Source organism: Sitophilus oryzae, unplaced genomic scaffold, assembly GCF_002938485.1.
Source record: "Sitophilus oryzae breed Bouriz unplaced genomic scaffold, Soryzae_2.0 scaffold_808_pilon_pilon, whole genome shotgun sequence".
In the NCBI taxonomy this organism is placed as follows: Eukaryota; Metazoa; Arthropoda; class Insecta; order Coleoptera; family Curculionidae; genus Sitophilus; species Sitophilus oryzae.
Genome location: NW_022147426.1, coordinates 392,138 through 404,333, shown reverse-complemented (window position 1 = coordinate 404,333; position 12,196 = coordinate 392,138). Strand labels below are relative to the sequence as shown.

The following is a 12,196-nucleotide window of genomic DNA, read 5'->3' as shown; positions in this document are numbered from 1 at the left end:
GCTAGCTAATTTCATACAAAAATAAACACAAATCAGCTGATTATTTGACAAAAAATAAAAGATAAACTAAATTTTAAATTCTCTTTTCGAATATTAATATAAAAAGAACAACGTTATGAATTTCGACGACTATGTTTATTTATTTTTTCTAGTATTTTCAATAGGTTTCGGATTATTTTACAGACAGCTTCCAGATGCACAAAGCAAAAGAAAAATAGGTGCTCTTGTCGGTTTTTCCATAGTTTTAATAGTATCCAGGCTTCATATTTTACATATTCTCCTAACTATATTCGTAAATTCTCTTATTATTTTGTATTTTAGTAAAAGGTAACAAATATTTTAATTTTAGGTTATAAATATCTCAAATGTATTTTTTTTCAGGTACTGCCATATTATAAGCTTTGTTTTCTCGTTCATTTACTTGATTTTTTTCCGAACCACTATATATTTCGGGATACCGTACCCTCCAAGCCATACCAATCTAGTCCAAATGATATTAACTTTAAAACTAGTAGGCCTAGCTTTTGAAGTCAATTCTAGTCATATAAATACGAAAAAAAAGGATGAAGCGAAGAAAACAAACGAAGAAATCGCGCAGAATGAGTTGCATAATATAGATTTAACGTTTTTGGATATTTTTTGTTATTCTATCAATTATATTGGCGTTCTAACAGGTAGTATTACCATAAACAGGGTATTCAAAGGAATTGTACAGCTATTTTAAGGTCCATATTACAAGTATCAAACTTACTATGATCATTTATACAAACCTTTTAACAAATACGACGATTACAAGAGTACAATAAAGAAACGACTGCTTCCATTTGTGCCAATTTTTGCTGCTATTTATTTGTTAACCGACTATCTATGGCCACTTTCAGTAAGTCAAAATAAATCATTTAAAACAAATACATGATATAAATATACTTGCAGTATACAGCAACAATAGAATTTGAACAACGTTCCTTCCTCTACAGATACTGGTATATTTGGCCTACGTTTTTAAATTTCAGAATGCGAATTTACATTGGCCTAATTTTGTCTGAATGTGTTTGTGTTTTGGGAGGCATGGGAGTTTATCCAAGATTTTGTAAAAATCAGCCAGGAAACGGACCTACAGAACATTTTGTTAAGCTCCATGAAATTTGGTACAGTTTTTAATTGTTATTTAATTTTCTGTGGTGTCAATTGATTGTTTTTAGTGATAATGAAGATATTTTGAGTAGTATTGAGTACAATTATAAGACTGTGCTCAATATAAACCCTTATGGGACTGAGTTCTACCCAACTTTGAGAGAAGGAATGAGGAATTGGAACATTACAGTTCAGTATTGGTTAGCTATGTGCATCTATAAAAGGTAAATTCCGTTTGGTTTAATTTTTTTTATAATATAATTTATAATGATGAAAACGCCATAAGTATGCAACCAATATTACACAGAATCCTACGATTATCCCACACTATTTGCTTGTTAAATTTCAACCTTAAGCATAGTGGATATAAGGTCGAAAATGATCTAGCACGGTTTTAAGATTTCTTTTAAATGTTTCATGTGAATTTGGCAACATAGTTGGTGAATTTAATTTTGAAAAATGAGAAAAACATGAGTAAAACCAGCGGCTGTCAAAATGTGAACATTTTTCGATTTTTTAACTTGAATATCTGGACTATTTTGTACATTTTTTCCAGATTTCCATATAAAAAATTCAGGACTTTTGCCACAATGTTTGTATCTGGTGTTTGGCATGGAGTCTACTCAGGCTATTACATCTCAGTTGGTATGATACCATTTGGGTTGATAGTTGAAGACTTGTGGGTTCAAATTCTGTTAAAAGACGAATTTTATATGGTAAAATACATTTTTAAATAGTTTTAAAACACTTATGAATATTTTTTTCAGCCTAAAAATTTGGGATATGTGATTATGCTCTTCCTAAAAATGCAGTTCTTCTCTTATGCAGCTCTGGCTTTTAGTTTATTGCATGTGGACAAAATTATACATTATTACAACTCTGTTTATCATTGGATAATACTATTTTATATTGTTTTGTATATTGTTGGTAAGAAACTGCTAAAAAATAAACGAAATAAATTAGTAGAAAATAAGGTGGAAACAACCAACGAAAAAATAGAGTACATAAAAAAATAATTAAGAAGAAAAAATATTTAAATTTAAATATTTTAGATTCAACGATTATTTCATTACTTTTAAGATTCTTTTTACACAAATTATTTTTTGTTTTGTTGAAATATTTAAATTACTTTTATACTCTTTAAAAAAAAGACATTTTATTTATTTATAAATTTTAATTGTTATTATTTTTTATATACACTTTCTTTTAGTAAAAATAAATGTGAGTTATTTTAAGCAAACAAATGTGATTTTTATAAATTTTGTTTGCTTGCTAGTAGCACAGATTAGGTATCATATAAGTATACAGATAAAAATCTTGTCCCTAATTCGTGGTACGAAAATTGTTTTTTATGACGATGTGCAAACGAGTAAAATTTCCTGTGCGCAAAAATAAACTGGCGTAAAATGACAATAAACAGCGTAATAGAGAGATATCGCTAAACCGAATAGCGTGCATGGACGTTAATAAGGCCAGGTGTTATTTCCTTTACGTGAGGTGGTATTAACTCTCTTCATTATAGTTATCGGATCGGAAAGAATTCTGTTCGCGTCGCGTCCGCTATTTAAACTTAACCTAACTTTGAATTTAAAACTTTGAAATTGTTTTGTTTACTAGGTATTTTAAAACTAAAGGGCTAAAGTGCTTATTTCCAGTGCTTTATTGTTCAACGTCTGCCAGTGGGTTTAGGGCAACAAAAGCAACAAATTCCCTTAGAAGGGCTAAGTCGTCATCTGCTGTAAACCTAAGCCTCTTTATAGGTTCTTTAATATTGGAAGAGATGGAATCCATATTTTGGGCCATATTTATTTAATTAAAACTAATCCCAGCTACTTAAATATCAAATTACCTAATAAAACTAAAGGAATAATTCAAAACAATTCAAACATAACCTAAAATAAAAGATCTCGCCGGCCGGCCCCGGTTGTGAAATACCCGCACGTGCCCATTTAAGCATTTTTTAAACGTTATTTAGAAATAGCGCTTGGTGTAATTGATCCGCAAATTACGTCAGGCGGTAACGTTATTAGCGGGTGTTGCGTCAAAAATTGATTCGCGCATATCGTAACCCTGATAAGGTACGCGTAATTACTGCATGACGCTATTCGGTTTTCCGATATCTCTCTAATAACTGTGCCGGTCAGGCGCTGTGCACAATTTTAGAGGCCATAAGTGGGCGTGCTATGTGCGCAAACTAGTCACCTAACTAGTGCCCGATTCCGAAAATTGGAACCACGAAAAGCTATAGCTTATAATCTGTATGATCTGTGCTAGTAGTTACCTTAAACCATAATCTTCCAAGACACCTCAATCAAACTTTAGTGTATGTAATCAACATAGAGATTTTTTCATTCAGACAGGTTGAATTAAAAAAAAATTAACTACAGAACTGTCTAATAAAAACTATTCCCTGAGATGACGTCAGTTTGAAAGGCGTGCTGGTTTCAAAGTTAAGACTTAAAATTAGTGTCTAGTTAGGATGATAGTCTAAGGTAATTGATACCTATATAATATTAAAAATAAGGAAAATGTAATGTCTAAAGTACTATATTTATTGTGTGAGAAATTATATACCTTTATTTTGATTATTTGTGATATAATGTATAATAATTATGCCCAATATAATATTTTATTGAAAACATTTTTTGTATTCTGTTTTATATATGTCTCTATTTGTAGCGTCGCACAGTGGGGTATTTATTGACACTGATAGTTGATCGAAATTTTTTTATGTAGACCTTATATAAATTATTGCTATTTTCAATTAAAGAGGAAATAATATGAACAAAATAAAGGATAATTCGTCGATTCTAAAAAAAAAGAAAAATCACTGTTCCAGTGTTTCCACGGTCAGCGCCAGTAGTAATATCGCAACTACTACTACTAATGCTACGACTGATCCGCGAGCAATGCCCATACCACTAAATCGCTACTAATGCCAAATTGTGCTATACTGCTAATGGCACTAATGCGATCGCTTTGTACACAACAATGCCATCGTGGTTTACACCTCGCATTAGTATATCACTGATTGGCAAATTAGAGGAAACCAAGAATGTTTTTCTCACTTTATCAGCAAAGTCGCAAAAAGTCGCAGTATTTTATTTTACTGTATGAAAGCCCAATGTTTACTAAGTAAAACGTATAAGTATAGACAATATGCTGAATTCTTCGAAATGCGCAACTAAATCTCTAAGTATAATAAAAATGTCACAAATTTAATCAAATTTTCTGAACGCCTAACTTTTAGTTGCAAAAAAAATCGTTAGTGTAGAGAATATCAAAATAAATAATACGTTTTTGTAGAATACATACCTGCAGCTTGCTGAGCCATTTTCAATCAAAACAATAATATAAACGTAAAAAGAGCACAAGAACAACAACAATTTATAATTTTAATGACCGGAAATAGATGGGGCTGCTCCCCTAACATTTTGCGCTGGATGTATACCATGATAGTAAGACCCATGATTACTTATGGAGCAGTTGCCTGGTACACAAAACTAGAGCAACGGACGGCAAGGCTAAACCTATGCAAAGTCCAGAGACTAGCATGTGTTTGCATCACAGGAGCCATGAGAACCTGTCCAACAGCAGCAATGGAGGTCATTCTAGATCTAACACCACTGCACATTGTCATTGGTAGATATGCCAATGCGACAATGATTAGAATGGTCACTAACGGAATTAGTACTGGGAGAATTGTCAGATCAGGGGCTTGGAACACCCTCAAAAAGGAAATACCACTCCTGCAACTCCCAGTGGACGATATGCCAACAACGTACAACTTTGACAAACATGTCAATGTAGTATTGAGCAATAAGAAGGATTGGAAGAGCGAAACGCTTGCCCAGCAGTTAAAAGACCATACAATAACTTGGTATACTGATGCTTCCAAAACCAATACGGGAACAGGGATCGGAGTGTTTGGGCCGAGAGCTAATTACTCCGAACCAATGGGCACTTACCCTAGTATCCTACAGGCAGAAATCTACGCTATCGAGAGATGCGTACAACTTATCTTAGATAGGAACTATCGGAAACAAGAAATAGCCATCTTATCTGATAGTCAAGCAGCGTTAAAGGCGATCAACTCAGTCTCAATCAATTCGAAATTGGTCAAAGAATACATAGAGAAGCTGAATAAATTAGGCAAAGAAAACAAAGTCCTCCTACACTGGGTGCCTGCTCACCAAGGGATAAAAGGCAATGAAAAAGCAAATAATCTAGGTAGAAAAGGAGCGAACACTCCACTAACTGGACCAGAACCGTTCTGCTTTCCAAGTGGTAACCAACTCAAGGAGGAACTCAAGAACTTGGAAGATTCCATCCGCAACCTGGAATGGAAATCTTGCAATGGTCTAGGACACTCGAAGAAGTTTCTGAGGGCTTATGATCAATAAAAATCACAGATCTTCCTAGGTCTGAGTAAGAACAATCTTCGGATTGTCACGGGGTTTTAACAGGACACTGTCTCCTCAATGAACACCTCAGTAGATTGAAACTAAGAAGAAACGGCGAATGCAGATTCTGTGGGGAAGATGGTGAAACACCAGTACACCTCATCACTGAGTGCGCCGAGACGACAACCATTCGTGCCATGAATTTTGGTACGACTGATATTGGAGATGGAGAACTACCCTCTATAAAACCGTCCCAGATACTGGCTTTTGTCAAAGCCCTGGGACTGTATGATGAGTTATGATTCAAGAAAGGGGGACACAATGGATCTGTAAGGTCGAAGTGATTAACCCCCCTCCCACTCATTCTAAATTCTAAATTCTTATAATTTTAAACATAAAATTTAGCCATTTACCTCTTATCTGTGAGAAGTAACAACTTTGACGTTTCGTTAAAACAAATCAATGCAACTAAACACACCCATAGCAAAACCAGTCATGGCAGAGATGATTTAACTTATAATTTATCTTTTTTTGGGAAATCTTAAACACATTTGCTTTTTCGAATTTTGATCACCTTTTTCATGCTAATACCCCACCGTGCGTCGCTTGCAATCCAGAAAAAAAACGGCGTCGAGTTGGCTTGGAAATGACGATCGATGACATTCCCGATATAATTTTACATATAAAATGACAGCAATCTTCATTTCATAGCCATCGCTGACGCCGTTTTTTTTTCGGTCATATAATAGCATTTGATTTACCTGTAAAATCAAATAATATTCTAACTGAAAGTGTATTTTTTTGTTATAAATACTATTTTTTAATGGTTATTAATGATACAAGTTCGATACGAACATCATAATGAAACGCGTGTAACGTTAAGTTAGTTACACAAGTTTCATTAAAAAGTTCGTATCGAACGTGTATCATTCAAAATTTAATCTACGACGCGACACGAGGGACGATCCAAAGAGATTTAATTTAATTTAAAATATCAGAGATATCCTCATAAAAATTAAAATTCAAAATTATCAGGTGCCCATATTAGTCGACGCCGCGCCGTGGTAACCGTGCTTGTTGATTGTTTCCATTTTGACTTTGACAACTCAATTATTGATGTTCAATTTTGTGTTAAACGTTCAGTTTTGGCAAACAGCAAAAAATAATATTAATATGGATGATTCTGATTCTGAAAGTGTCCCTTCGGATATTGAAGGCATTGTGCAAAACGTTGTCGATTCCCTACTTCCCGAAAAATTAAGACAAACGTACGAGCAAGCCTATGTAAAACTTGAAGATTGGTGTAAAGGGAAAGGAATCAAGAATAGTAACGAAAAGGTTCTCCTGGCATATTTTGCACATCTTTCAAAACATAGGAAGCCTTTATCACTTTGGGTATATTATTCCATGCTACGTTCAGTTATATCAGTGAAGAAAAATACAGATATTAGTAAGTACGTCCATTTAATTGCATTTCTAAAAAGAAAATCGGAAGGATTTCGGTCAAAAAAATCGAGAATTTGAATCGTCTGGAATTAATTTAATGATATTATAATTAATGTTTAAAATTTAATTAGTATTTAAGTATCTTTTTTTGCTTGTTTCTTAGTTTAAAAATTGCGTGTTATTATGAATTATTATGAATGTCATTATGAAAGCCATAATGACATCCAAATGACAATATTAAATGTGTCATAATGACATTGTCGTAGATTAAAGAATATTAAGAGAGAAATCAGGTTTTAAAGGTACCACTTGCCGAATATTAAGATTCGTCCTTGACATTACCGTCATCCAGTACTGCTTTCTAGGTCAATGGCTTTTCTTCGGCACTCTCTAGGTCATGGACGTTGGTCGGTTTTTGATTCGACCAAAGAGTCTCTTAGTCTCAGATCTTTATCTAATGTATATTCATTCAAAAACCGAATTCATGAATTTTCACTTCATTTCATGAATATTTTTATTCTTATTCTAGTCTTAAGCTTTAAAAATATGTTTAGTATATATATGTACTTCGTTTTCGTATTATTATACAGGGTGAGTCTTAAATAAATGCAAATATTTCAGGGTTGGTAGAACTCGATAAAAGAAACATTTTTTCTCTTCGCCATTTTTCAAATAAGTCCAAAATAACCAAGATATTACCACAGATTATACAGATTATAATCTTTGTTTTTTCTTTGTTGTTTTTCGTGGTTCCAATTTTCGGAATCGGGCACTAGTTAGGTGACTAGTTTGCGCACATAGCACGCCCACTTATGGCCTCTAAAATTGTGCACAGCGCCTGACCGGCACGGTTATTAGAGAGATATCGGAAAACCGAATAGCGTCATCCAGTATTTACGCGTACCTTATCATGGTTACGATATGCGCGAGTCAATTTTTAACGCAACACCCGCTAATAACGTTACCGCCTGACGTAATTTGCGGATCAATTACACCAAGCGCTCTTTCTAAATAACCTCTGATAACGTTTAAAAATTGCTTAAATGGGCATGTGCGGGTATTTGACAACCGGAGCCGGCTGGCGAGATCTTTTATTTTAGGTTATGTTTGAATTGTTTTGAATTATTGCTTTAGTTTTATTAGGTAATTTGATATTTAAGTAGCTGGGATTAGTTTTAATTAAATAAATATGGCGCAAAATATGGATTCCACCTCTTCCAATACTAAAGAACCTATAAAGAGTCTTAGGTTTACAGCAGATGACGACTTAGCCCTTCTAACAGAATTTGTTACTTGTTCCCTAAACCCACTGGTAGACGTTGAACAATAAAGCACTGGAAATAAGCACTTTAGCCCTTTAGTTTTAAAATACCTAGTAAACAAAACAATTTCAAAGTTTTAAATTCAAAGTTAGGTTAAGTTTAAATAGCGGACGCGACGCGATCAGAATTCTTTCCGATCCGATAACTATAAATGAAGAGAGTTAATACCACCTCACGTAAAGGAAATAACACCTGGCCTTATTAACGTCCAGGCACGCTATTCGGTTTAGCGATATCTCTCTATTACGCTGTTTATTGATATTTTACGCGAGTTTATTTTTGCACACAGGAAATTTGACTCGTTTGCACATCGTCATATAAAACAATTTTCGTACCACGAATTAGGGACAAGATTTTTATCTGTATACTTATAGGATACCTAATCTGTGATATTACTTTGAAAATTAAAAAAAAAATGATTTTTCTTTTAAATTTTGAGAACCACGGGATTTTTTCTGGATTTTCTTTCTCATAGATTTAATCTACTACCTATGTTGCCATATTTTCAAGATATTATGATTTTTAACTAAAAATTAAAAAAAAATCAATTTTTTTTTCTGGGGTCGAAATATCCTACCTCTAAAAATATTTGGACTTATTTAAGACTCGCCCTGTATACTCTTGGTTAATTTTTATATTATTTTCTTTTCTTTACGTAAACCTTGTAGTATCTATATTTATTTGTTTTTAATTACTATCTTAGCACAATGTAGTCTTAAACAATGTTGGAATTTGTTTTGCTCTAAAAATGATTGGTACAGCTGTGGCAAAACGTGACAAAATAACTTAGAATTATATATTATATTCTTGAAAACAATTAATAAGAGTAATCAAGGTAACATGAAATACCTACCTATATACATACAATTATTAGGAAAATATTTACTACTAGGTAGTTACACACATTTTAATTACTCTGAGAATTTCGAAAATAATTATTGAAGATTTAGTCAATATTTTTCAAAGAAAACTTCGTAATACCCTTGTATATATAAACAAAGGTAATACTATTAGTAGAATAAGAACTACTAGTAGATATACAGATAGATTTCGATAGTTTCTGAGATATTAATAAATAAATAAAAGATATACATATATTTATCAGCCTTTCTAAAAAAAATTATTAAAAATACAAGAAATGCCCTGAAATCAAAACCATATTAGGTATTAACTTTAGATTGACTCCACTTACTTTGCTATAAATATGGTAATCGTAAGTCATACAGGATGTTCCAAATTCTACGCTAAACTTTCTAAAATGTAAAATAATTTTTCTTCGTTTTTTTTAAATGGAACACCCTCTATATTTTTTATTAATAGATGGTGAATTAAAAAATGAACATTTTCTGTATTTAGAGTATTTCAAAATTTTTAACGGTTTCATAGATATTAGCGGTTTTAAATTTGATATGGCATTTTCCACAGTAAATTTTTATCAAAGCCATCCAATGATTTTTCTCTTGTATTTTACCATTCAAATAGCCATATGAAATAATACTGCGTGTATCTGCGAAACCATTAATAATTTTGAAATACTTTAAATACAAAAAATGTTCATTTTTTAACTCACCGTCTAATAAAAAAATACTATACAGGGTGTTCCACTAAAAAAAAACAAAGAAAAATTATTTTATACACTTCCCCAATAAATTACCGCACCACAAAAAAATAACCAAAAATTTAAGTTAAGTTTTTGTCAAAACCACTTATCCGATTTGGACGATTTTTTTTTAATTATAGGTTATTCTTTCCACAATGTTGCTATACTAACTGTATTTTGATAGGAACCCTTTTTATACTAATACCGGGTGTAGCAATTATAACTTGTTTTTTTAATAAAATTTGTGACACCCTGTAGAGTTGATCAGTTACAGTATCAAGTTAAAATTAAAATCACATTTTAGCTTTATCTTTTTTTTTACATTTTATTTTTTTATTTACTCCATTATCTTCCTTATTACACGAGAAACAACATTTTATAGGATGACATGATTTAATATTGGTTTTAATTAACATTTTTTCATTTTACTCACTAAAGTAAGTAGCAGGCTATGGAAAAACACGGATTACCAGTAAATGTCACATAGAGATGCTTGTTGTCAGTGTCAGTCGTTTTCGTCCTTTTATTATATCAAAAATATGCAACGTGCACGTGAAACAAGAAATTTTACTGGCGAAGAATGTGCTCAAGCATTAATATTGTCTGAGGAAGGTTGGAACGTTTCGTAACAGCTCGGACCCTTCAATTTAATTATAAAATCCCTCTCTCATACACTAATGGAGATTTTTAAACCCTTTGACCCTTTTAAATCGCCGGCAATGAACAGAAAATCGACTAAATACCAAAAGAAAGTGTATTTTTTCGATTCTATCGAAAGCAAAACGTGCCAAATGAAAAGTAAAATACCAAATCAGGTCTAAGTAAAAGCGGAAATAAAATAAAACAGCCGAAATTAACGCCGATATCGAGAAACGTTCTTTGTGGGCGGTTCGAATACCAATTCCACGATTTCTCTTCAGGGTTAGTAGAGCTGCGAGTTGCGCCAGTATATGGCCGGTCTAAATTCCTCGTATATTTTTCAATACCTCGGTCTTATAACGAATGACACATACGCTAAATGATTTTATAATTAATAAGAATGTTACTGATTCACTTTTTGGTCATGCCGAGACAAAAGAAACAAAAAATGCCACTGTTACTTTTTAGTCAAATATTTCACCGTGCTTAATATACCGTATGATCGAAAAAAAGCGGCGTCAAAGACGGCTGGGGAATGAGAATCGGTGGTAATTTTGGGGAGTTCAATTTTTAGACGTCATTTACTATACAGGGAGTCGAAAAAATAGTGTTTCTAACTTCGTTGTGTGATTTTACAGACAAAAATAAAACAAAAAGTCCCTAAAATGCTTCCCTTAGAACTTTATTGGCCAAGTAAATGAGGTCTAGGGCTTGATATCACCAAAATTATCATCGATAGTCATTGGCCAGACGTCGTTGACGCCTTTTTTTTCGATGGTATGGTATTAGATGTGTAATTTTTAGAAATATGTTTTTATATGGAGTACGTTTTATTACTCGTAATCACCTACTTTTATGAATTATACAGGATGTTTCAAAAAACATGTGCCATCTCTCGTGGGGAGATTCCTCACGTAAAAATAAGATTTATTTTTCATATCAACATAGGTGCGATTCTGCTTTGTTTCGTAGCTACAGGGTGTGAAAGTCTTAATATTTTTTCGATATATTATAATATATGGATGGTTCCTATAACATATACATGGCTATGAAAATGCATAGTTTTAGAGGTACAGGATGTTAAAACTTATTAAAATTAGTTTTTTTTTTGTAATTATCTTAAATACCATTATTGTTTTATTTGAAATTTCTGTATATTGGACTAATAGTAGTAATAACAAATAGGTAATAATATTTAAAAATGAATTTGATAAAATATATAATTTATTAATTTTATTTTTATTTTAATTTTATTAATTGTGATTAATAAAATTGCGTTTATCTCATCAAGGAGGCCGAATTCGACAAAATATCAAGAGATAATTTTTAATTGGCATTAAACGGCTTACAGAACATATCAAAAGAAAAAAAGTCAATGGCGCACATGTTTTTTTTTTTTAAATAAAATCATTTATCGACACTTTTTTAGCATTACCATTGTCACCGATTTAGACACCTTAATAAACATTCAAGTGTATGAGTCTAAGTAGGCTTTGCTCGAGACGTTTCTTCGTTTGTTTTGCCACCGCGTCGGCAATCGCCGCTCCGCGATCTTCTTCACTGTTCCCCGCCAACTTGTTTCTTCGTTCTTCGATTGGCCATTGGTCGATATCCGGCCTACTTGGACCTTCTGGGGGACCGCTCTTCCATGT

The 12,196-nt window shown here is 32.6% G+C and overlaps 1 protein-coding gene across 1 annotated transcript; it reads left to right on the top strand.

Annotated features, from left to right (window-relative positions):
- Positions 1 to 4: 4 nt before the first annotated feature.
- On the top strand, positions 5 to 2,245 carry LOC115888838 (lysophospholipid acyltransferase 7). The gene is made up of 7 exons (XM_030908695.1): positions 5 to 327; positions 382 to 674; positions 726 to 880; positions 934 to 1,148; positions 1,203 to 1,358; positions 1,691 to 1,850; positions 1,902 to 2,245. The coding sequence occupies exons 1-7, from the start codon at positions 116 to 118 to the stop codon at positions 2,148 to 2,150; spliced, it is 1,440 nt and encodes a 479-aa protein (XP_030764555.1). The 5' UTR covers positions 5 to 115; the 3' UTR covers positions 2,151 to 2,245.
- Positions 2,246 to 12,196: the final 9,951 nt, after the last annotated feature.

What these genes read in the sequence shown, in the direction of transcription:
- LOC115888838 (XM_030908695.1), top strand. Translation starts at nt 116, where the DNA reads ATGAATTTCGACGACTATGTTTATTTATTTTTTCTAGTATTTTCAATA. An exon ending in GTTAAGCTCCATGAAATTTG is followed by an intron (nt 1,149 to 1,202) that starts GTACAGTTTTTA and finishes GATTGTTTTTAG; the next exon opens with TGATAATGAAGATATTTTGA. An exon ending in GCTATGTGCATCTATAAAAG is followed by an intron (nt 1,359 to 1,690) that starts GTAAATTCCGTT and finishes CATTTTTTCCAG; the next exon opens with ATTTCCATATAAAAAATTCA.